Source organism: Corylus avellana, chromosome 2, assembly GCF_965113065.1.
Source record: "Corylus avellana chromosome 2, dhCorAvel1.hap1.2, whole genome shotgun sequence".
NCBI lineage: Eukaryota > Viridiplantae > Streptophyta > Magnoliopsida > Fagales > Betulaceae > Corylus > Corylus avellana.
In genome coordinates this window covers 34,922,753-34,948,797 of record NC_142491.1, presented here as the reverse complement: position 1 = coordinate 34,948,797, position 26,045 = coordinate 34,922,753, and the positions used below count along the sequence as shown (strand labels likewise).

General features: G+C 36.1%; 3 protein-coding genes and 1 non-coding gene across 5 annotated transcripts; 1 reads left to right on the top strand and 3 right to left on the bottom strand.

Annotated features, from left to right (window-relative positions):
- Positions 1–2,076: 2,076 nt before the first annotated feature.
- LOC132183892 (small COPII coat GTPase SAR1A) lies at positions 2,077–4,855 on the bottom strand. The gene is made up of 3 exons (XM_059597362.2): positions 4,525–4,855; positions 4,301–4,432; positions 2,077–2,582 (listed from the first exon to the last, which is right to left on the bottom strand). Exons 1-3 carry the CDS (start codon positions 4,651–4,653, stop codon positions 2,262–2,264), a joined length of 582 nt encoding a protein of 193 aa, XP_059453345.2. The 5' UTR covers positions 4,654–4,855; the 3' UTR covers positions 2,077–2,261.
- On the bottom strand, positions 3,407–3,536 carry LOC132168336 (small nucleolar RNA snoR83). Its single transcript, XR_009438850.1, has one exon. It is a non-coding gene; the product is annotated as a small nucleolar RNA snoR83 (small nucleolar RNA).
- A 713-nt stretch (positions 4,856–5,568) lies between the features above and the next one.
- LOC148587688 (large ribosomal subunit protein eL29z-like) lies at positions 5,569–6,288 on the top strand. The gene is made up of 3 exons (XM_088513659.1): positions 5,569–5,671; positions 5,786–5,889; positions 5,991–6,288. Exons 2-3 carry the CDS (start codon positions 5,788–5,790, stop codon positions 6,072–6,074), a joined length of 186 nt encoding a protein of 61 aa, XP_088369785.1. The 5' UTR covers positions 5,569–5,671; positions 5,786–5,787; the 3' UTR covers positions 6,075–6,288.
- Positions 6,289–7,885: 1,597 nt separating this feature from the next.
- LOC132163379 (dihydrolipoyl dehydrogenase 1, chloroplastic) lies at positions 7,886–14,326 on the bottom strand. 2 transcript variants are annotated; one of them, XM_059573646.2, is made up of 16 exons: positions 13,750–14,326; positions 12,883–13,029; positions 12,606–12,740; positions 12,293–12,398; positions 12,002–12,126; positions 11,146–11,271; positions 10,978–11,058; positions 10,335–10,397; positions 10,162–10,236; positions 10,000–10,078; positions 9,804–9,904; positions 9,543–9,656; positions 9,330–9,443; positions 9,065–9,136; positions 8,228–8,251; positions 7,886–8,153 (listed from the first exon to the last, which is right to left on the bottom strand). In XM_059573646.2, exons 1-16 carry the CDS (start codon positions 14,071–14,073, stop codon positions 7,953–7,955), a joined length of 1,887 nt encoding a protein of 628 aa, XP_059429629.2. In that variant the 5' UTR covers positions 14,074–14,326; the 3' UTR covers positions 7,886–7,952. The 2 variants fall into 2 exon arrangements, with proteins under 2 accessions (XP_059429629.2, XP_059429638.2); XM_059573655.2 differs by having other exon boundaries at positions 8,064–8,251.
- Positions 14,327–26,045: the final 11,719 nt, after the last annotated feature.

Here is a 26,045-nt window from a genome sequence, read left to right as displayed (position 1 = left end):
TGCGAAGATAGTGAGCACTAAACCTGTTTTCTTCTTGATTTTGGAGGAGCCAAAATAAGAGAGAAAAAGAAAGGGTGCTATTGCGGGAGAGAAAAAGAAATAGAGACCAACCGCCATTGTATCCCAGCAAAAGAAGAAGAGTTAGTATTCCTGTCTTTTGTTTTCTCCTTTTTAGAATAATCTCTATTGTGTGATAGTGAGATTTGAGTGTATTGGGGTTTTGGGTCTGAGTGATTTTTTTTCTCTACTATATTTTTGTACTCCATCTTTCATAGTGAATTTCTTTGTGATCACCTCTGCCAGCGGACGTACCTCACATTGAGGGAACCACTTAAATCTTGGTGTTATCTTGTGTGTGATTGTTCTCACTTTATTTAGCCGTAATTGTGATCGTGTGTTTTTGTACAACAGTTTCTTATCCTATTTCTATATGTTGTAATTATCTTCTGTTTCTACGTAGTAGAGTCCTTTTTGTATTATGTAAAGACAACATTTACTGTCAAAACATTTATTTTAATTATTTAAAGCAACAGTAAATTTGGGGTAATGAGTTTTTCGGATAGCAAATATGTTTACGTAGAACTTTTGCATCTATCAATATGTATAACTTGCACTAAAGGATATTTGTAAACTTTGTACAATAAAAGAAATAACTCGATGAATCATATGAACATTACCGACTCATAGGGTAGATGAAGACAAATAAAGGGAGAGTAATGGCATTGCGATGCACTTGGGTGAATGTTTTTTGTCTGAACTTACAAGTGGGGAATGAATGCGAGCACTTTTTTTAAAAAAAACAATAGCTTATTCAAATACTAATGGATATTGTCACATCAACCCAATAAGATGAAAGTCTAATAGCTAAAAATGTTGGTAAGCCTTGTAACAGTAATTAATTAATTATGTAATAGACAGTAGCATAGGAAAGAAAAAATTAGACCATTTGCAAATGGATAAAAATTCTTTCAAATTGGGTTGGAGAAAATTACTTCAACCCAATCTAATATAATGACATGTGTCCTTCTAATATGTGCCTTTCACATGTTTTTTAATAGAATTGATAGGATCCCTCATCGTTAAATCCTCTCTTATTAATGTTTTAAATTTATTCTTTGTGTGTTTGGGAAAGTCCAATAGTCTATCTTGTCTGTTCATCTCCCTTCTCTTTCTTTAACATAGAGCCAACGCTAGACACATAGCATGGGCCACTGAACCATAGGTTTGAGACCACTGCGTTAATTCTATTAAAAAAATATGTGATTTTTACATGTTAGAATAACATATGACACTTTATTAGATCAGGTTGGAAGATTCTTCAAATCCAATTTGAAGGAAATTTATGTAATTTACAAATTAGGACACACCAAAGATGATCTCCCTTACCAAGGTTCTTCAATATTGCCATTTAAGCTAGGCTCTCAACAACTTTGCAATGGGAGCTCCTCATCTTGTTGCTTACCAATAGATAGCCATGTGAGTTTTTTCATTCTCAGTCATATATTTTTTTGTTTTTTTAAAAAAGAGACTGGTGTTCCTCGACAAAACCAACCTTAATTTCTTGAATTATCACCTCAGAATTAGGTTAGAGTAATGGTACTTTTCACGCTCATTTTATATTGGTTGACGTTACGTGTTTTAAATGGTTTCTTATATCAATCACTTAAAAAAAAAAAAAAAGTCACTTGAAACACACTACGTCAGCCAATGTAAAATACGCATAAAAAATAACATTACTCATGAAAATGGCTACGCATTAGATACCATTCATTGAAGAAAGACAAAAATCAAGAAAGAATAGTTTGTAATCTTATTTTTTTTCTCATTTAAAAAAAAATAAAAAATAAAAAAATCACCTTGTTTCAAAATTATTATCCGAGAACAATCGCCCAAACAACAAATCTGAAATGGCTCATTATAAGGATAAAGAAAAATTGTGCAGTTTCTTTTTTTTAATTGAATTCGGAAAAAAAGGTTACAAGGGAGGATCCTTCTCATTCTTGATCCGAAAGGAAGAGAGAATGGAAGACCCTAAAGAAAAACAAAAAAACCAAAAAAAAAAAAAAAAAAAAGGGAAAACTTCCCAACAATAGACCCAAATCGAAAACAACAAAATTCAGCAGTTGTTAATCCTTCAATACCAACACAAAAAATGATGTACTAAAAAATATATTCCCATGTATTCAGGCGCCTTAGAATTGCAGAAAAGTTAGCACATGAACATTGAACACAGAGCAAATAGTTATCCCCTCACTCTACTTCTACTTGATATACTGTGAGAGCCACTTGAAGCCATCACCATAGCCCATCTTGCGAACAATACTGCACATGAAAACTTCAATGGGCCGGACGTTGGATTCTGTAAGAGTCACCTTCCCCTTGCCAGTTGTGAAATTGGTCAGCCCTAGATGATAGCATAGCTCATCTTCTGAAGCTGCATAGGGAATGTCAATCTTGTTCCCCAGCACAAGAAATGGAACATCACCAAGGGATTCATCTGAAAGGAGGCCATCCAGCTCCTTTTTTGATTCTGCAAACCTCTCCTTGTCATAAGCATCAACAAGGTAAATCACTGCATCCACCTGTTCATAGATGGGAATTAACAGAAAAGAAAAAAAATAATAAAAAAAAATGGTCAGAATTCAATTCTTTGGCATGTCATACATTCCAAAAGTGTAAAAAATCAAATCAATCTGCTATTACAATTGAGGCCATCTCAATGACTATTTGAATTTCTCTCATTTATTTGGGTCAATCACATAAGCCAGGCATGTCAATGACGGTTTAAATGAATTAAACCCCATAACTGGGGTCGGGACGAATTAGGACAAGGATCCTCTCCATTTCATGGTCAAAATTTAAAGTTTGTGCATCCGACAGTATACATAATTTTACATTATTTAAATTTTTTAAAAGATCTGTCAACGTTAACTTTATGTACTCATTCGATGCATCGACTTTAAATCCTGACCAATTTGAAATGGAGAGGATCTTATTCTGACCAATTTGCGCTTGACATAGTATTATAACCGGAACTCCAAAAGTATTAGGTGCTGGAGATCACTTGGAATACCAGAGTAAATCATGAAACAAAGAGTTAAACCCACGAAAGTATTCTTTTCAACATATTTGAAAAATATGTTTTTGTTTATGAGTACTTCTTTGAAAAATATGCGGAAGGGTGATGCAAAACTTTGAACTTTTTTCAACAGGCAGGTCCTCTCAAAGAAGATAACTGCAGATTACCACTCCAGTCAAGAGAGGCAACCTTAATTTGGGTCTTCAAAACCTCTTAGATGATGTAATGGATGACCTTTCCAATAAATCTAAGGCTTCTCTTTCCCACTTGAAATTGACTTCTGACATGAAACCAAATTTACAATGCCATGATGGATTTTTGAAAGAATCATGTATGGAAAACTACAACTAAAACACCTCCGGAAAGACACAAAAAAAAAGGTGCTATCAGCATAACTTCAGTCGTTTATGTTTGCCTCCCATGAATCAGATAAACCTAGAGAAGATTTTTCTGGGATTATGAAGGCATAGCAAGCTATACAGCTGGGATTAACGGACCACGGAATGCCTTTTCTGTCTTTTGAAATTCAACTCAGATTAACAGATTGATTAAAAATCAAATGCAGAAATGTCAACAAAGCATTCTTTTTTCTTTTCTTTTTTTTTTTTTTTTTCATATATACGCAAGGAACTAAAGCTGGCACCATTAATAGTTATACACACTTCCAATAATCAGAACAAAACCAAAAACCAATAAAGAAGATGATTCCAACGATTCAGCGAGGAGGTTGATCCTTCACAATTAAGGATGTATAAGATTGCAAAAGAATGCAGAAATTCTTGACTCCATATTGTAGGTAAAAAAAACAGCCAACGAGATTATCAAAGAAATTCTGTCATTGATACCATCCAAGTAAAAACTAAGGACAAATGATTAAAAAAAAAAAAAAAACTAAGGACAAAAACAGCCAATAAGACATAAGAAAACTCTACAACTAACCTGTTTTAACAAACATATAGTGAAATCGCAGTAGAATTAGAATTAGATCTGCTTAAAGTTTCCAGTAGTTCATATAAATAACCTCAAACAAAATTAACTGATTCAAAGAATCAAACTTCGCATAAATGACATTCAAATACAACTGATTAAATAATCCGATAGCCAAATTCAGAGTCCCATTCCAATAATATCAACCGAAAAGAAAACCAAACAAAAATCTGATATATGGGTTGAACACGCAGAAAGAGGGAACGCAAGGGGAAGAGATCAAATTGAATGTACCTTAGCATAGTAATCTTTCCAGACTCTGCGAGCGATCTGGTGGCCACCCAAATCGAAAGCCTTGAACTTGATTTTCCCAATACTCAGCTCCTCCGACGTGGGGTGCTGGGTCGGCTGGTGTTGCACTAGTCTCTGCCACAAACAAAAACCCATTTTTCCAACATTTTCAGAAAACATAATCACAAGCAGATAGAGAGAAATGGCTAAAGACAAACAGAACCCACCTCGTCTTTCAACATGTGAAGAAGGGTGGTCTTGCCAGCATTGTCGAGACCCAAGAAAAGAATCTTGGCCTCCTTCTGCCATAGGCCCAGCGATGCGAGCACCCCATAGAACCAATCAAAGAGGAACATGTCTGCCTCAAAAGAATGTGGGAATCTGGTCTAAAATGGAACAAGATCGAGAGCGGTTTAGGAAAACGAAGGACAAAGATCCAATCCCAGATATGCTATTGGGTCATTGTGAGTGTTCTGTTTTTTGGACGGACAGTTCAGCGTTACAACTGGAAGTGATGGCATTGGTGTCTTTAATTTCACCTGATGAGTTATGCTTAGCTAGCTGATGGCTGGCTTTCATGGGGCTTCACTGTTATTATAATATTTTATGGATCTTTTTTTTTTTAAATATTTTTTTGGTATTTTTTATATTTTAGTTAATGAGTAAACGCGATCACTTCTTTTATATATATATTAACTATAGAAATACAACGCATATTCTCTAATTAGAATTAAATCAAAATTAATAAAAAATTAATATAGTTTTAAAAAAGCTCAAATTAAAAAAAAAAAAAAAGGTTATATTCCTCTTTGTAAGGGAATAGTTATTTTCATAAGAATAGTTATTCTTAAGAATAGGCTCCTACCAAATAAAAGCCGAGTAATGTTATACTTACTTTTATTTTTTTACACCTATTTTCCTACATTTATAAATTACTTTTAAATCACCACTGGATAGTGGATATGAGATCAATCTTTATTGAATTTTAATTTAATGATGGTTTTAAAAACCACCTATAATTGTTGAGAAATTAGCGTAGAGAAGTAAAAATATATATAACATTACTCATAAAATATATATATATATATAGTCATTCTATTTGAAGACTTATTTCGCGAACAGAAATGCGCCAGATATGGGCCATTCTTTTCTGGGCCACAAAGAATACACAAAATAAAATATTGAAATATGGGCCATTTATTTAGAACTAAAGCCCATATCCTTAAACCCCACCACAAGGGCACTTCCGTCATTTAATATGCTCACCACAATCCTTGATATCTAGGGTTTCGCTACAGGTCCACATAAAGCGGCCAAACCTTCTCATTTGCTCCGCCCAGCAAACCCTAGCAGAGCCACCCTCTTCGTTTCCAGGTCTCCCTCTCTCTCTCTCTCTCTCTCTCTCTCTCTCTCTCTCTGATGCAAAAAGGCACGCTCTTTTGAGTTTGACTTTCTATCTGTGTGTGACTGTGTATTTGTGGGTTGCAGAGATGGCGAAGTCGAAGAACCACACGGCTCACAACCAGTCTTACAAGGCGCACAAGAACGGCATCAAGAAGCCCCGCAAGCACCGCCACATCTCCACCAAAGGGGTAATACTTTTTTTTTTTTTTTAATCTTTTCGGGGTTGTTAGTATTCACCTATTTAATCATGTAATTGAAGAAAAAATTTGTTTTTGAATTGTGGGTACAGATGGATCCCAAGTTCCTGAGGAACCAGAGGTATGCTAGGAAGCATAACAATAAGATCGCTGAGGCTGACAGCGAGGAAGAATAGATGAGTTCAACGCTGATAGAAAAGACAGGCATTTTGTTTGAGATCTATGGTTTCCTTCATGTTTACTTTGATGCTAAGTAGTATAGTAGTTTGATGGAACTGTAATGGGTTTTGTTAGGATTCCCAGTGGGAGCAGCACTTTCAATCTTCGTTACTGATGTTTGATAAGGATGCTTAAAGTTCTGAAATTATTTGAGCATTTGTTTGGAGCTTATTTGGTCTTTTATGCTTTATTTCAATTGATTTATCTTAAGTTGAAAGGTTGATTGTGCTTACTCTTTCAAGTTTTGTGCTTCGATTTATGTGTTTTGGGTCTTGTTTTTTTTGGGGAGTTAGCTTGTCAAGTTCATTTTAAATTATTGGATTTTTGGACACTGTTTTTGTTTTTTCAATGAGTGTTGTATTGTTTGGTGGGTACCTTTGTTATTGAAACAATTTGTTGGTAGTTTGTCGGGTGTTTGGTTCCTGTTGTTTTGAATGAATTTGGGTTGAGCTTGGTGTTCTGATTCAGATTAGTATGGAGGACAATTGCATTTATACGATGACACTTGTTGATGACAATTTAATATTGGGATTACTCAAATAATTCTTTAAAATTTGAGTTGATATCCATTTAGATCACAACTTACTACACAGCCTCATTAGTTTGTGTAGAGTGAAAAGTCTCTAGGGTGGAAAACTACCAAATTACCTTGATGTCAACATGTGACATTAAGGAACTTCAATGGTGTTATTCTCTACATTAGATATTTTTTTCCTTTTAGTTCAATTTTGGATAATCTTGTGGTGAGGGTATTTCAGGCGTGCAATGCTACTGATCATCTTTTTATCTTATAAAGCGTGGCTTTTAAAATTACTATTGTGTTTGTGATAGGTCACTAATTAATTTTGATTTAATGTTGATTTTAAAAAGGATGGTATGTAACATTACTCATTTTGGTCAAGGTCTGGAATTGATGGAGGGTTAATGATGAAAAAGATTACTATATAAAGCTTGAGTTTAAAATTTTTAGATTTTCAAACAACTTCCTTGCAAGGATTTATATAGGATTCCCAACTTCAGATTTTATGAAACACAAACTACTCCTGGATGGTGTGCTGATGGAACTGCTTAAGGCATTGCCTTTTGTTGCCCTGAGGTCTTGAATCAGCTGTGACTAGAGAAGAGAGTTATCCATCCTAGTTCTCTCATCATAAAGATTTCTTCTTGCATAATTTTTTTCTAAAGATTTTGATGTGGATCCATGTGTGAAACTATTTGTCCACTTTTGAATCAGCTGGGAAGGAACAAGAACTTATATGCCTTTTTAGATCCTTCCTAGTTCTCTCATCATAAACATTTATTTTCGGCATATTTTTGTGTGGATCCATTTGTTAAAACTATTTGTCCACTTTTGTTCTGTAGAAGATCACTTTACGGTGAGGTGAATTCTTGTTTCATGTGGACTTCTTTCATTTTTTTTTTTTATGTTTTGTTTTTTGGATTTTTGAAAGGCAAGAAAAACCAACCTTCATGATTTCAACAGTTTCCCATTTATCATATGGAAATGCCTTGTATTGATGGATGCTTGTAGATTTTCTGCATTTGAGCAGCATTGCTGCACTTTCCAGAGTACTTGGACAAGAAAACATCATACTGCAATGTCTAATTGATTCAGTTCTTTTATTGTTAAAGTCATGATTATGAGTTTTGTGATGGAGGACAGTTAGTCTAATTGCCATATTCCTAGGGCTCTCTAAACTGGTCTAGAGGGGTTTTTTTTACGTGAAAACTTGGAAAGAAATATAAAATGGTTTCAAAGCAGCCGAAGTAACCCTGACTACAATAAGGCCTCTTATAAATTATAATATAATCCAAAATTTGGAGCAAAAAGTTTTCTAAATTAAAGCAATATGGTTTACTAGTATCTCTCTGAAAAGACAGACTAGACCCGGAATTAAAGATGGCAAGATGGAACATATTCTGGCATCAACTGCCTTGAAGAAATAGACCAGTTGTTCCCCTAGTGTGTTCTTTCTCTCTCGAATGTGTTGATGATCTCTTCTGATGCTTGGAGACGAATAATTGGTTGAAAAACCCTAGCACAAGCAAATTTCTTCAAAAATACATACTTTGATTGTTGAGAAGCTTAGACTGCAATTGGTTCACTTATTGGGCTAGAAGCATGAGCTTGAACCTGGCCATATTTAAGTTTTTGCAGGTTAACATACAAAGATATATTCAAGTAGCCATTTTATGAGCAAGTTATATGCAATATTATGGATTGCTTTTTTATGCCTGCCAACCACAGTCAACCAAACAATAAAATAGATGGTATCAATTTCATAGATTTAAAGTTAGTACATCTAATGGTGTACATAATTCTACATTATTTAATTTTTAAAAAAAAGACGTGACAACATTAATTTTAAATAAACCGTTAGATACACAAAACTTAAGAGTTTGCCATTGCAATTTTATAGACAAAAAATGTGATTTCAGACAAAAGTGCAGAAAAAATATCGTTTTTTTTTTTTTAAAAAAAAAAAAAAAATTGTAATTTGATAAAGTAGAAAAATGCGTTTTCAAATCGCAAGTCCTTGTGCTTTTATGAAAACGCATAATTTTAAAAGCCAAAATGTGATTTTCGAAAACACTTAACGGTGTTTTTTTAAATTTACGTTTTCAAATCGCATATTTTTAAATCGCTATTTTTAAGTCACATTTTTTGAAATCACAAACTCAAACGGACTCTAAGTCATGTCATGAAATAGATACCATCCAGAATCCTCATGGAGTCAACTGGGACGTGCGTATTTTAAAAGCCCACTTCTAGTGATTTCCACTTACAAGACATTTATTATATGTTGTTCCTAATAACTTGTCAGCCACTACATATGTCAAGCGGCTGCCAAGGATCCTACTTGCAATGGTCTTACCGTTTTGCATGGAAAAGAAAAGATTTTAGTGCAGCCATGATGATGTTTGGAGGTGAATATGTGTTACTCACTTTTGCTGATTTAAACAGTTCATCAAGCACTTCGGACAAGGTTGGATGTGCATGAACTGCCAATTTGATGTCCTGCATGGTTCAAAAAATACAGTAACAATAAATCACTGAACAACATCGACGACACGAGTATCAATCTGAGCTACAGGATGAGTGAAAAATTAACAGAATTGGTTACCAAAGGAACTAGAGACTCATAACCAAGGGCACATTAAAAGTAGCAGCCAGGTGCATAAACATTATAGTTTTGGCACAGAAAACTTACCTGAATACGTGTCCCCAAAGCTATTGCATTGGATGCTTCATGGATGAGGTCCGCAGCGTGCAACCCGAAGATATGGACTCCAAGTATCTCTCCATTGTCGGGTCTGTATATCAGCTGAATGAAAACAATATAGAAATTGTGTTATCACCTCAAGAAGCTGGTGAGAACGCATAAATCAACAACATTTTAGGATATTTGTAAATAAAAGATAACCTTCGCAAGTCCCTCCCCTTCATTTTCTGCTAGGGCTTTTGTGTTAGCCTTAAAACTTGTCTTAGCAATGCTAATTTCAAATCCCTCTTTTTCAGCTTTCTCCCTTGCTTGAGGCTGCAAATTTTAGAGGCTTAATCAAAATTTCAGATATTCAAAAGGCACAATGAGAAGACTCTAATTTCATAATGGAAAAAGAGAAGAAACTAGGGAAGTGAGAACGTATTTACATAACAAAATGCACTTAAAAGATTCAACATTCACCTCTGTTAATCCAACCATACTGATTTCAGGATGGGTGAAACAAGCTGCAGGTATACTTAGATGATTGAGCACATGATCTCTTCCAGTGACTTGTTCAACAACTGTGTAAAAAGATTTAGGGGAAAAATTGAAAAGGATGTCAAGGAAAGTCTTTAGATTCAAAGCAGCAGAGACAATCAATTAGTTAACTCCTTACCTGAAATTCCTTGTGCACTCGCTGCATGAGCAAGCATCATCTTGCCATTAGCATCACCAATGCAATACAAATGAGGGACCTAACATTCAAAATTCAGCGTCAATAACAATTTGCTAGAACTACATAGGGAAATATATGCCCATACAGAAATTCAAAACGAACCAGATTGCCACTCGCATCAATTACTCGCATGCGCTCATCAACAGGAACGAAACCACGTTGTGTTTCTACATTAACCTGCAGAAAAGCCAATGCAAATGAAACCTTTTGTTTTTTTTTTTTTTTGGGTAAACAACTCTATAATCTCAACCACATTAGTATCTGAGAAGTCATACACTCTCCAAGCCAAGACCCTGTGTGAATGGAGCCCTTCCAGTTGCAATTAATGCTGCGTCTACCTGTAGCAAAGTAAACCAAAAGTTTGTTAAAGATGCCTTGATGCAACTAAATATGCAGCAAAAAACGTCTGATCTAAAATGGAGATTTCCAATTCACAATATGTCAAGGATTTGAATTTTAAATAGCCGGGTTCAATACTAATACAAAGGAAAACACTCATGCAAGTCAGACATCATTGAGCATGTATTGGTGGGTGAAACTTGAAACATAAGCTTGATTTCATAATCCAAACTACATTGTTCTCTTGAATTTGCAGCAGGTCAATTTGTAGCCACTCAAAGCTCAAACAAATGGGACCAACAAACTCATAAAATGAGAGATCTCGTCAACTAGTTCAGGATTAACTACAAGTATTTAATTTCATGAATGCATATGAGAAGAAACAGAAGTTGACAGCAAAAAATGACAATTTTGGATAAGGATTTTTTTCACCTCTCAAATGTTATGGAAGTTGAAAGAGTTTAAGCCAACTACTTGTATTATTTTGTACATTGTCAATATGAAAAGCAACGAAAATGTAGATTGCTTTTGAAACAACAATTTCCAGCTCTGACTATTAACTCTTAGTACTTCAGTTACCTCCAATGTGTCTTTAGGTTCCTTAGTCTTTGCATCAATAAGCTCAATCATGACTGGCTTCCCGTCCTTAGCTGGAGTTATCTGTAAAAAGAATACACTAAGGATGATAAATGCAACAAACAGCTACCAAGGAAACGCACAAAAAGTCAAACATAAACAACAGGATACCTTGGTTGCAAATACTCCTGTATGATAGTCAATTTTTCGCGGATTTATTAAAACCCTTTGGGCTAACTTCCCAATCTCGGGATCAAATCCAGGCATGAGCTGATCTAGAGCTTCAATAAAAGTAACCTTCACAATCATACAAAAAATAAAGGAATGAGCATGACACTAACTTGTTGTACTGATCACTGGATAGAAAAATTACTGACTGGACCAGGCAAGATTTCTATCCTTTATGCAATGAAACCTTAATACATATATAAGGAATGCTTTGTGTAATACTAATCGTTTTGGGAATTAATTACATGAATAACATTTCTTACACCAAAGGAGAAAGGCAAAGCCCAATAAATGTGAATCTAAATCCATTCTTTATTTTTCTTCTGATAGACTAGCGAGTCCTCAATGGATGTTTAAGAAGGTACCTAAACCATGCATTTTGATGCATTCTCAGCAATGTCAAATCTTGATGTCTTAAATTTTGATATTCAAAATTTGACCGAGAAGCATTATCACCATCCCAAATTAATAAGATGTCACTGCAGACTACAGTTGGATCAGGAAACATGATCTCATGGTAAAAGTGAGTATTAAACCATATTGGAATTCAAGAGACCCAGAAGATATCAACAAAAGCATCTGTCCTATGACATGCCAAGTTCCCATAAGTAGCATATATATAAATGGAGATGATGTGAGGAAAGGAGGCGAGCATTTGCTTTAATTTTATAACTTAAAAACACCAAATAGTGCTGATGCTCTTCTCTTTTTTTTTTCCTGGAAAGAAATAAATCTGATAATTCATTTTGTAGAATATGTAATCGTCACAATAGTTAAAAGAAGAGAAGAAATGTTATACCTCACTCCCAAGTGCAGTGTATACATCACTGAATTCAAGACCAATATATCCACTTCCTACAATGGCAATCCAGTCTGGAACAAATTCCAACTTAAGTGCATGGTCACTGGTAATTACAGTCTTCCCTGCAGGTCAATATTCAGCAATTAAAAATCCTCCAAGCACAATATAACAGAAGATTGTATGTAGAACACTGGCACAGAAAGTCCTCCATCCAGAAGAAGAATGCTGGACTCTTTAACAGAAAAAGTGAAACCATAAGAAGAATGAGAAGAAAAGGTACACATTTACCATCAACTTCAATGCCCTTTGGGACGAAAGGAACAGAACCTGTAGCAATAATTATATTTTTTGCAGTTACTACTTTGTCAGATCCAACTTTCACCTTTTGAGGGCCCTGAAAATGGTTTGGCAAATAATGCAATCAACATTAGGATGCAAAAGATTATAAACCATTAGATCATAAACTTAACTAAAGGACAAGAATAATTGAGAAACCATGTTCTGGACAGCTCAAAATTATCATTAAGCTGGTTTGATTTTTTATTGACCACAATAACTATGTGCTGTCACTGAATCCAATGTGTCAGCATGTATGACTCACCAGAATTGTGCCAAAACCTGTCAGTATGTCCACCCCAAGTGCCTTCATAGAATTGGTTAAATTACCACGAATTTTTGAAGCAAGATTGTTTGCATGATCAGCCACTCCTTGTCTATCATACCCAGCAGCGGAAACCTATAATGATTTGTAAGAAGGCAAACAGTTAAAGTACAACAACCCACCAACACAGGTACATCATACGTACAATAGTATCTGTGGTCAAAATATGTAACTTGTGTCAGCTAAGCTTCAAGCTTGGATAATCCAATCTTATTACCTGCAAACCCAATGCCTTCAAGTGATGCTCATTCTGAAGCTCACGCATCCGACCACTCACAGCCAGAAGAGCCTTGGAAGGAACACAACCTCTGTTTACACATGTTCCACCCACCACATCTCCCTCAACAATGGCAGTCTTCAGACCCTGCAATGATCACTTCTATAATTATTCACCTCTAACGCAACTGTTGTTAGCAAAGAAGAAGCAATAAGATACTCAAATGTTTCTACAACACCTAGAAAGAGCCACATTCTAGCATATACATTACCACATATTAAACATGAAATATATGCGAAGCAGGGGATGCATCACAACCAGAAGATTGACACCGAGGTCTAAATTTGAATGTAGGTGGATCACTATTATCCCCACAAATGAAATTTTCTCTCGTATATAATTTCAGCTCTTCTCGTGCACAATCAACAAAGAAAATACATTAGTAGTGTTTATCAATCTAAATACTGTACAATCGTATTGGGCATCATCATTGTTACCGCTAGAGATTCTTCCTCTACAATGACCTTTTACCAAATCATACACAAAACCACGACGTGTTTTACTGCTTATTTCAACTCTAAATTCCAGCAACTTATCAGAGACAAACCAGTCCGAAATAACTATTTCTCAAAAACACGTAGCGAAAAAACCATACTCAACGATAACTCCGCAAGCAACACATTAACAGTTTAAAATCATTCCAAAGAACTTAAATATCACATTTGAATTATATAGAACTCTCAAGGAAAGACAATCTAAGCTGATAAACTTGATCAATTCAAGCTCAACTAGCCAAGCATTAGGCATTAGTTCAAGCTATATCTGCCAACACATAAACTAAATTCAAAAGCAAACGATTCACAGTACCTTCTCGACGGCGTGGAGAGCAGCTCCGTGTCCACCGACGCCGGCGCCGATGATGAGCAGGTCGTAATCGAACGACTTCGGCGGGCTTCCGTTATTGGAAACCGAGGCCGCCGACACGAAGACGCGTCGTCCGCGAGCCGAGGAGGCGAGGCGAACTCGGTGCGAATCAGAGCTTTGTCTGAGCGAAGAGAACCCCAGGGCCTCTCGCCGGAGGCCGCAGAAACGGAGGTTTATAGGCTTGGATGAAGGCTCGAACGCGTGGCTTGATCTGGGAATGGTGAGGGAGGTGTGGGAAGAGACGGAGAGAGTGAGAGACGATTGCATTTTGAGGACTTTTCAGGGCAGAGAGAGAGAGAAATGGGAGCGAGGGAGAAAGGCAAGAGGGGGAGAGAGATCTGAGGGGTTGAAATATAGTTGGGTTTTTTGAAGACGGGGGAGAGAGGGCTTTGATAAGTCCGTTAAGAGTTTAGTAGAGAGGGGCGGAGATATCAAAGCGCGACAGATAAACCACCATCTTCTCTTTTTCTTTTGTTTGTTTTACTAGATTGATCGTCACTTGCCTCGATCTTTTGCTAAACTGCGCATGGCGCGTACATTTTCGGTTTGTCCAGATCTATAAATATGGGTATGTTTGTTCAAATTTTTTTCTTTTTTTTTTAAAAAAAATACACAATCACCCTTTGACTATTGGGGTGGTTAGGTGGCTAGGTTTCAGGATTACCCACCACAGGTGGATTTCAACCTTACCCTGGCTTGTATATGCCCCCCAACATGGTGGTTTCAAGAATCAACTGCTTAATTAGCTGCCCATGACCAGTCGTATCCACCCCAAGTGAACGAGTATTTTTTTAAGGTCTCATTTGCTTAACCAGTGGGCATGTTCAGAATATGGGCGTTCATGTAACACACAGACAAAGGATATAGAAACCCTAAAAGAAATTAGAAATTCAGGGGCAATAAAATGAATTATTAATAAAGGGTATGTCTCGAACACGAAATGTGTCACTCATGAATACGAAAATATGTATGATTATTAAACGATACATACTCGTATAAAATTTGTCTTACCTCGGCTAACATTCGTGAACAAAAACACACACACACACACACACACACACACACACATATATATATATATATATATATATATATATATATATATATATATTACTTATTAAGCATATATTCAATACTTAAGTTACTAGTTAGAATCACCCTCGAAAGCTTATGGATGATAAAGAATGAACCCTAAGAGTGAATCCTTAGGGCTTGAGCCTTGATGCAGCACAAACGGTATGAAACTCAATGAAAGTTATGTTTGAATTTGGTTTTTTTTTTTTTTTTTTTTTTTTTTTTTAAGGTGATATTTTTTTTTTTGGTATAGTAACTTAATACAAATAAGATATACCTTTATATGCATAGAGAAATGCTTGGCTTCATTAAAAAGTCCATCTTTTGGCCATTTTAATCCTAGGTGGCATAGTCCATTTTAAAATTAATAGATTTTAAACAATAAATTAATATATTTATGAAAAATTGACCATGCCACCTAGGATTAAAATGGCCAAAAGATGGATTTTTTAATGAAGCCAAGCATTTCTCTTAGTAGTGTGGGCCACCCGAAGTCGGGCTCGGTCGTGCCACTAATGAGATAGACAGTAGCGTACAATATCCGGGGCACTGGTGTTGTATTACAAGTCTCTCGGAACATTGCCAACCCTATTGAGAATAAGTAATATCTTAAGTAGACCACATGGTTAAACTATTACAGTTACTCATGATCATAAGCATATATTATATCTATATCACGTCCATGATAAACTATCATCTCATAATGTTACATGTGCTTTATAAACAACTAACTTCACTATTTAATGACATGTACGTCATATGCATTTATACTCAATAAGTCGTCGAACTTACCGTTGTATTATTTCCATTTTTTCTCCATATGTACAAATATATGGCTAGAGATAGCTCAGCAGAGATGAATACCACGAAGCATCCGGTTATTGTGAAGGATTCGACTCGAGAGATGCTTGAGGACTTATTGCAAGCTTAGGCAAGTGCTCATGGTAACTAGTACTTATGGGTTATGATGTAGACTTAAAAGCTTTGATGCATACTTGCATATTAAGGTATAGCATGAATCCCTTATAAAGATGACTTGTGTAGTGTGATTTTAGCTATTTTGATGTTCCTTGGTAAATGCTCTAGTTGTAATGATTATGTTTATAAAATTTTAATACTTTCCGTTGCTTAGTATCCTTTCTTTTCGAGGAGTAGAGGTCCCTGAGTCTAGTTCCGCGAGGGATAAGGCTGAGAGACGAACCGTGGAGTTAATTACCAGTTAATTAATTTCCAGGGCGTTACAAAACATAACCCTAAGGTCCCTATTTGCTCTCAACAACAAATGTCTCTCTCTCTCTCTCATTGAATATGTTTTGCACATCGAAAGTTTCTAAACATTGACAATATTCTGAAGGAAAATGTGAAGAAAGGAGAGCACAAAACCTAGTTCCTGAAAAGCAACCTCAAGTAACATATTTCAAGAGTTTGATTCCACCTCTAATGGGAGCACTTGTAGCATGTTTCCTTTCTCAATCCAAGGTAAATAGTTTCTATTTCTCTCTGAATTTACAACTGAGTTCTTTTATTTGGTTATATGATCGGACTCAACGTATAAGGAATCTAAATCAGAAATTTTTGCTTAATTTGCCAAAATTTGAATAGGCAACGTATGTATTTGAAAGTATGGGTCTCATATCTGAACAAGTGAAGTTTGTTATAGTCAAATACTGTTATCTAGTTTGCTTTTCTATGGGAATTTTGTGATTAGCTGCTAATGCATCCTTAACTTTGGCTAGTTAAACAAATTCGTGACAAAACCTAATATGAAAGAATGCTTTGTTTCGAGTGCTTCAAGTAGCTTCACAAGAAGGGCTTGGTTAATTATTTATAAAAATGATCAGTTCATGCATTGAATTTGAAGACTTTATTGTTTCAACCTGTACATCAAGTGCTTTGGAACTTTATCCACATTTGTTATTTTCCATATCAAGAGAAGTCAGGCCTGCAACATCACTATCCTTCTTCCCTTTTTTTTTTTTTTTTTTTTTTTTGGGACCATTTGGCTTGACAGAAGCTTTGTTATCTCGTGAGGGTTCTATTTTGGTGGAGGGGTTTTTATTATCCTTGTTTTTGCGTGGTTGCCTAGTTGACCATGTTGAATCAATCACCCGTTCGTTGTAAAACATGATATATAAACCTCACGGCTACAGTTTATCATAATCAGGAATTTTGAGAGGTTTGAGATTTCAATAGCTCATAACCATATTGAAATCTCTTTCTCTTTTTGTTTGCACATAGTAGTGCTTTTCAGAAGGCAAAATTGTGGTATGTGTTTTTGTACTACAGAGAGAAGTAGCCCTGCATTTCCCTTAGAAGTTGAATCAGAGCAATAAGGAGATTCGTCTCTTGGGCCTTTATATATATGAAATCATCATTCTCTAAATTGTAATTATGTTTCCTGCATTTTTGAGCTGGATTTCAACCTGTGTCTTGTCTCTTGACCTAATTAAGTGGGCCGATTCGCATTTTGTTTTTACAAGCATTCTCATAGTATTTTCTATTATCACTTCCATTTGGATCTAGAGTGTGAAAAATCCTCTATTATAACATTTTTTTCTTCGTTCAATTAGAAGAAGAAAAAAAAAAGCGTAACCTCGTTCTGAATTTTCATATTTTCAAGTGCTTCAACGGCTTTCCACCAAGCCTCATTTTCATTCGCATAATGCCACAACCTTTTCCCTAAAAGGGCTTGGTTGAACGAACGTAAATTGCGTATCCCTAGATCCACCTCTAGGTTCAGCACTACTAACAGCAAGCAGGAGATCTAGGCGTTGGAAATTCCGTCGTTGGAAGCTACGGGCTGACCAGAACAGCCACCAGATTGAACTGGACGATTGGCCAAGATCTTCACACTGGAGAAGCCACGGGTCAATGCCAGCGTCACCATTGTCAAAGGACGCCCAGAAGAGGTAGACGCTCTTGGGTCATCTCCCAAACCCGATACTTGACCTGCCATAAGCTACTAAGGCTTGTCGACGCAGCTACTCATCCCTCCTTCTTGGGCTTTAACGAAATTTTGGGCCTGAGAGTCTGAGACCACACCCCTTGGCTTCGTCATTGCCCTTCATAACATGGGTCTTGTTGTTGGATAGGTTATCAATCGGAGGCCCACAACCCACGACCCAGGAGCCTAGACCACAAGAACAGAAGCTAGAATCCAATTGAGATAAGCAACGTCCTATGTCCAGTCATAGCTTCTCCAGCGTAATCCTCAGACTGTCATGTTCGAAAGCACCAAGAGGGACGTTGGGCGTGTCAGATATATTATGTTTGGTAGGTATGGTAATTACCTGAGGAGCCGTTATTTCAGAAGGTAATGGGCCACCAGATTTCATTGGAAAACAAGTGGGCTTCCCGCGGAGTGGAAGGTATCGTCGGAAAGAAGAGAAACGTTTCTCATAGGCTTGTAGTATAGAAGTAGAGGTAACCTTGGGTGTGGCCAACCACTTAGGCACCCTTGCCAACGACTCCGATAAAGTAGCAAAAACTTCCTCCGGCTGGTGTATGGAGGAAAACAATACCTCGGAGAAGCTTCTCCTTTTCTTTACCACCGTGTTCACTGCCAAGAACGATTGAAAGAAATTAATGGCTATTTGCAACTCTGAAACAAACATATCCCATCCTTTTCCATATCTTCCGTTTGGAACCAAAACTGGCCCACATCTTTCTCTTCCATCATATTCCTCAATCACTAAAAAACTACCATGTTTGTTGAAGCAACGTTGGACAAGGATGTGTGGAAAACCAGGAATGGAGCGGTCCAAGTTATAACGCCCCGAAAATTAATTAACTGGTAATATTAACTCCACGGTTTGTCTCCTAGCCTTATTCCTCATGGAACAAGACGCAAGGACCTCTACTCCTCGAAAAGAGATGATACTAAGCAGCGAAAAATATTAAGATTCTATAACATCAATCATTATAACTAGATAATCTACCAAGGATCATTAAAGTAGCTAAAATTACATAATACATGTCATCCTTACAAGGGATCTATTCTATACCTTAATATGCAAGTATGCATCAAAGCTCTACAGCAAAACCCAAAAGTACTAGTTACCATGAGCACTCGCCTAATCTCGCAATAAGTCCTCAAGCGTTACCCAGATCGAATCCTCCAAGATAACCGGATGTTTCGCGGTATCCATCTTTAACTAAACTATCTATAACAGCGTAGTTGTACATATGAAAAAAAATGGGAAAGAATACAAGGGTAAGTCCGATGACTTAAAGAGTATAAACGCTGTTGATATAAACTAATTATAGGATCACGAATGATGCAGGAAAATATCATAATAGAAAATAACAAACAGTCACACAAGACACCAAGATTTAAGTGGTTCAGCTTAACAATCCTACATCTACTGGCGGAGACGATCCAGGAGAAATTTACTAACAAAAAGGATGGAGTACAAAGAGTAGTACAAACAAAACCACTCAAACCCAAAAGTCCCAATAAACCCAAGCTCACTTTCACACAAAAGAGAATTAAATTCAAAAGAGAAATTTATCTCTTAATTCTCTAAGAGCTACTACCCATTTTTCTCTCTTTTTTGTCTCACACGAAGCTGCTGCACAAGCTCTACAAAGTTGCTACCATGTACCACACACACACACACACACACACACACACATATATATATATAGAGAGAGAGAGAGAGAGAGAGAGAGAGACCAAAAGAAGAAAGTCTTGTAATAAGTGGAAGTCGGTCAAGGTGCTTCACAGTGAAGAAAGAAATTACTTCTTCATGAAGTAAACTTCTCCATGAAGTAAAACAAAAGGTATGACGTTGCTACAGGAGAAAAACCACCAAGTTGCAACCAAACAATAAAAGGGGTGAGGCCCATGATAAGTGCTGAATATCTCATATTTTAACCTCTTAATTCACATATGTTAATCTCTTAATTTTGTTATTATTAGATGTTTTGCTTTGTTTTTGAGTTTTCTTGTAGTTTTGAGGGTTTTGAAGAAAAGCAAGTGTTTCTGGCAAGTTTCAAACTTAAAAGACATTTTTAGGAAAAAGCAGGAAGCCATAGGATCGATCGCATAAGCAGTAGGATCGAGCGCATCAGCGCTCGAGCCCCCAAGCCAAGGATCGATTGCAGGAATGCGATCGAGCGCATCCTCCTGTGATCGAGCGTACTCGTGCACTAGGAAACCAAAGACAAGGTTCCACACGGTTTCACACGGTTTCTAACTCTAAAATCTAATTCCAACTTGATTTGTGAGTTGATTGGCAGCATATGAACGTCCAGGGTTGTTCCCAAGCCTATAAATATACCCTCTATTCCTCCAATTAAAAGGAGGAGAAGCAAACACAAGCTCGGGATATAGAACTAAAGGCTAGATCAAGAAGAGTTTTGAGTTTTTCTTCTCTTCCCCTTTTATTTTATTATGTACTTAGTATTTAGTTATGGCTCGATTGAAGCACTAATCATGTCTCTTTAGGGTTGCAATATTGGCGCTTTTACTACAATTATATGTTTAATATTTAACTTGATTATTTCCTGTTTAATTAAATTCTTCATATGAATGTGCTTGACAAACATAGGCATGTGTTTGATTTGTATTTGTTATTTGTGTCAATTTAGATGACCGAGTCCTGCGCATAATAGAGTGACAAAAGAACCCCATCATAGGTTATTGGATTAATCAACATAGAGAATTGAGAGTAGATACCATGCCCTAGGCTTCGTGTGGTTGTCGATTTCTATAGATTTATGCTTTCTTGAAGAACAACTTATTGTAATGCTAAATCCTTTGAGAGAGAAAAGAATTAGAGTAAATACCATGCCTAATTCGTTGCTTAGGGAAATTAATAGCTTAAGGAGTAGATATCATGCCCTTAGGTTGGCAAACATTGAGTATCTTGATATAATTAGAATGATTGCATATTGTTTATCTTATTTGAGTATGGTTAGCGGTGGATGTCAAAACCCTACCCTTTTTAGTCTTAGTGTTTTTAGTTAATCTTTTATTTTACTTCATTAGTTTAATTCAATTTGTGACAATTGTTTTAAAACTGTTAATTAAATAGGAAATTATATTCTAAGCATAATTTTACAATCCTCGTGGAAATGATCTCATATTTACTTGCTATACTATCGTTTTGATCTTGTGCACTTACAAGTCAAACATACCGAATATTCGCCTATTAATTTAGGTGGTATTTGGCATAACAGCTCACCATAAGACTTTTTTACAATTCATTATCCAACAAAACGCACATGACGTACTCGTCATCAAATGGTGATCTCAGTTGTTTATAAAGCCTATGCAACATTATGAGATGATAGTTTATCATGGAGGTAATATAGATATAATATATGCTTATAATCATGAGTATCAATAATAGTTCAATAGTATGGTCTACCCGAAATATTATTCATTCTCGGTAGGGTTGGCGCTGTCCCAAGGGACTTGTAATACAATGCCGGTGCCCCGAACATTGTACGCTACCGTCCATAACATTAGTGGCACGATCGAGTCCGACCTCGGGTGGTCCACACCACTAATGATGTATGTCTTGTAGTAACTAATCATTAGGCAATGGTTGCTCCGGTTACGAAAACCATGGATCCAAGGCCCACACACACACATTTGACCATAAAAGTTAACATGTATTGTAAGACCATGACCGTTATCTGCACGTACCGGTGTATCATGTCATATAATGCAATTAATCTTATACGTCTTTTACATGCATGCTTTTACAAATCTCATCATTATCTTGTTAATCATCATAAGTTTTCACAAAAGAGAGTTCGCAGTGGTTCAAAAATGTATTTCGGGAGAGTTGTAAATATGCATGTTTGATATATATAAAATAGATGTGCAATGTGGGAAAAGTAACAACAAGTATCCATATGAGTTTGTACTCACCCAGGTTGAATAAATTCTTCGAGTATTCCTCCCAAAGTCTTGGGCTCCCCAAATCGGTGGAAAACCTCCCATTAATTTTAAGTTCACTAAAACAAACTATAGACTTGAAAACAGGGGTCGTTGGGTGCTCGGCCAAAAATGTCATTCCCTGAATGACATTGGTTGAGCGCTCGACCTAGGGATGTGTGTTCGTCCAATGAGGTTCAAGTATAACCTCATTTGGCTCAATTGCTTCCCGAGCCTTCCTCCGACTAGTCTTAAGGCCAAAAAGTGTTTCTAACAACTCCTTACCAACATGATTCCTTCTAATAACATGATTACGTCTAATGGAAGAACAACTAAACAAGTTGAAGCTTACAATAACCTACTAAACAAGAAACAAGCTAATAACTCAATGAAAGCATAGAGATTACCTCCACACGCAAAATCCTCCAAGTAGCGCCTCCTTCCTCACCAAAAACTCACAAAACCTCACAACACTAATCCAACAGGGTTTCCCCAAGCTCCAGAGGTGAGAAAACTCAAATGGGGTGGGGGGTATTTATAGGGAAAGAGGTTGAGGGCCAAAACGGTAAATATCAAGAAAGGATTGAGCGCTCGTTGTACTACAGGTTCGAGCGCTCATGTACTGTAGCTTAGAGGGGTCAAAGTTGCAGGTGGCACACATGGGTAAAAATCAGCAATTAACAAAAAGTCAACGAGTGCTCAGCCTAGTCCCCATACAAGCGCTCGTGTATGGCTGCAGGCAAGCACTCGTGTGTGGTCCCCCACACGAGTGTTCGTCTACTATAGCTGTAAAATTCTAAAATGCCCAAAATGTCCCTTCAGGTGTCCTTAGTGACCTAAAGCCCAATTAACCTTCTAATTAAGCTCTCTTAAGCCTAATTAATTATTTGGGTCACTACACCAGTACACGCTAGGATCATCCGCTACCACCAGTTTATCAAAGATGTTTAACAACCAAGTGGATTCAAGGTTGTTTAGATGAATAGAGTGTAGTTGGCCCCTGTACCTCTCTTGTATTTTCACCCCAATAGATTCATCCTTCACCAGCATCTCAAAGCGTTTCGATTCCACTACCCAATTTCTAGACAGGCCCATCTCACAACACCGAAAGCGCTACTGTTGATCGAAAGGGGAGAGAAGAGAAGAAAATGGAGGGATGACGCTTCTACATGTGCCACCTCCGGGTGGGGAAGGGGGGAAGGGAGGAGAGAGAAGAGAATTTGAAAAACTGATAAGACAAAAACTAAGAAGATATTTCAAAATTAACCTATCGAATTTTTTTATTATTAATGATAGGTTATATGTTAGAAACATTAAGGATAAGCATAATGGTACGTGATGATATCTCTAGGTAGATGAGTTATTCTCATTGAAACTCTTTTAATAGAGGATCTATGGTCTTTGACTCTAATTATTATACCTAGAAAATCATGCTCTATTTCTTGGTTGAGGTAAGATTGTGGATGCGGCATCAAGGAGACAAAAGTCGTTTATTGGAATATAGCAAAGTTTGTAAAAAATGTTGGCTGATTTTTCTATTTGATGACTTTTTTAAAGTTATTGATAGCTGTGAGAGTAATTGCTTTTGGGGTATATACTTTCTGTTGATTTTGATACAACACTTGTTCAATAATGATATCTCATTGTTTATATGTTTGGGCAATGATATCTATTATTTTATTTCTTTCTTCAATTTTTTTTTTTTTTTTTTTTGCTTTTTTTTTTTTTTTCTTAACTCAAATTTAAGATGGCCACATCAAATGTCATTGTAATGTTTATTGTTGTGAGGTATTGCAGACTGTTGCAGGATAGGTGATTTTTACTGAATACACACCAGACAGTCATGAGGTATATCATGGCGTACTATTAAGTTTTTTTGTTTTCATACGTGCTTGTCGTGAATTTCTTAATGAGATATTGAATTTAGATTTTAGTGTTTTGCATGTTAAATATTCTTACAAATGATAGACTTTATTTATTATTATTATTTTTTTTTCTATTCAATACGGGAAAAGGGAAAGGCGAGATATTGAATTTAATTATGGTGCAGTTTCACGATCATTTTTGGAGGTACGAAAATATTTGAAATTTAAGGATGAATTTCGAAATTGTGAGATTATTACTGATTTGAGCTAAGTTTGAAATTCTTTGTGAGAAAAATATATGTAGTTATTCTTTGATGAGATTAGATCTGGCAATCCTGATTTTAATTTGATAAATAGTTACTTGCATGTTTACTCGAGAAAATTACAATTTTTTGGTAATGATTTTGATTAAGGATTTTTTTAATTAACACTAAGAATTTGAAAATATAAGGAATATTTTTACGTTGCTGCCATGAAGTTAAATTTTAGTTTAGGAAGGTGAGAATTTTGATTGGAGGCTTATAAGATATTTAATTTGGGAGATTTTCGTTTTTGAACTTCTAAGAGAATATGCCAAGTAAAGGATGGTTAAATCTTAGTAATGATTGAGAGCTGCCATTAAAACTTAATTTGGATGTGAGGATATGAATGAAAATGTTTAGGGTTTATTTCATGCACAATAATATCCTGATTTCATGGGTCGTATGTGACAAAGTTTTGAGGATTCATAAACAAGAATTCATGCGTAAAGAAGTTGGATGAATTTTTAGTATATCGAAGTTGAGTATTGAATGTGCACTAGGGTTGCATACAAGTTTTGCAAGAAACGATTTTAAAAAGTTGCACACTTATGGGGCCAAATGAAGTCGAGAATAACTTTTATATGGACCTTGCATAAATAAGGTTTTTTGTGCCTTTCAATAAGGAATGGACAGATCAGCAAATCACACCAAATGACAATATCACGAAATAGGAGGTTTTGTCAATTGAATGGGGAAATGGGGCTTTTGATCTTTTGTTTTTCGTGATATTGTCATTTGGTGTGATACATTGATGTGTCCATTTCTTATTGGAGGGCATAAATGACCTAGTTTATGCCAAATCCTTATAAAAGTTATTCAATTCTTAATAAATTTTGTATGGAACAAGAGATGATATGCATATATTGGGTTTAGATCTCACAACATGTCATGAAACTATTGTTAATGAATGATTTCGCAAATGATGCATTCTCAAGTAAGAAATAGGAGAAACTACCTTTTGCCCCATGAACTATAGCGTCTTGGCACTTTCCTTCCATGAACTGCTAACTGTACTATTTTGCCCCCATGAACTACCATTTTGTGCCCAAAACTCCCTTCCGTCAGTCAAAGCAGTTAACTCAAACGGTCAACTCGTCACTTTGTGTCACTTTGCCCCTATAAACTACAACACATTGTCACTGTGCCCCCATGAACTGCAACGCGTTGTCACTTTGACCGTCTGAGTTAACGGCTTTGACTGGCGGAAGGGGGTTTGGGGCACAAAATGGTAGTTCATAGGGGCAAAATAGTACAGTTGGTAGTTTATGAGGTAAAAGTGCTAAGGCGTTGTAGTTCATGGAGGCAAAAGGTAGTTTCCCCTAAAAAATATTATTCTTGGAATCCCGAGGAAGAAATTTTTATAAGGAATGAAATATGTGATACCCCACCTCATAAACAAAGCAAATAACAAGAAAGATTGTTTATCTTAGCCATACAAATTCACAAAATTTATTCAATCACGAACACAATCAAATCATGGAGCATTTATATTTGAGGCATTGGGTAAGGTTAGAAGTTAGCAGTAGGAAATTAGTTTGAGGAACTCAAAGGACACGCAATTGATAATAGAATAATATAGGTGTGCCTAGGGATCATAGTGGTATTGTAATGCCTTATGCTCAAGACCTAGTTTGTTAACCTTCAAGCCCCACCATGTATACCACAACATCATCATCAAGAGTAATGGTACATGTCAACCTCATGTATTCCTTGTGTCTTGTTAAAATTGATGAGACTTTTAAAATCACCATTGAATTTATGATTAATTACTATTGAATTTTGATCTTAAGACCTCTTGGATCATCTCCTAAATTATGATTTTATAACCAAAGAGTGTGGGCTCTCATACACAATACTCATTTAAATAGACATGTGAATCCAAGCTAAGGTAAAACTTGAACTTCAACACTCATTCACATGCTTATTAAGAATATTACTCATTGTGCAATTAGGTCAAACCTTAAAAAATAATTATTAACTTGAGGAGGGACCTCAAGGGAAACTAAAACTAGCTCTAATGGACATCGTCTTCTTATGACTTGTTCTAAGTTATCATTAATTATAACTTATTCCACTAAAATGTAGTAATTGCATTATAGTACTTATTTT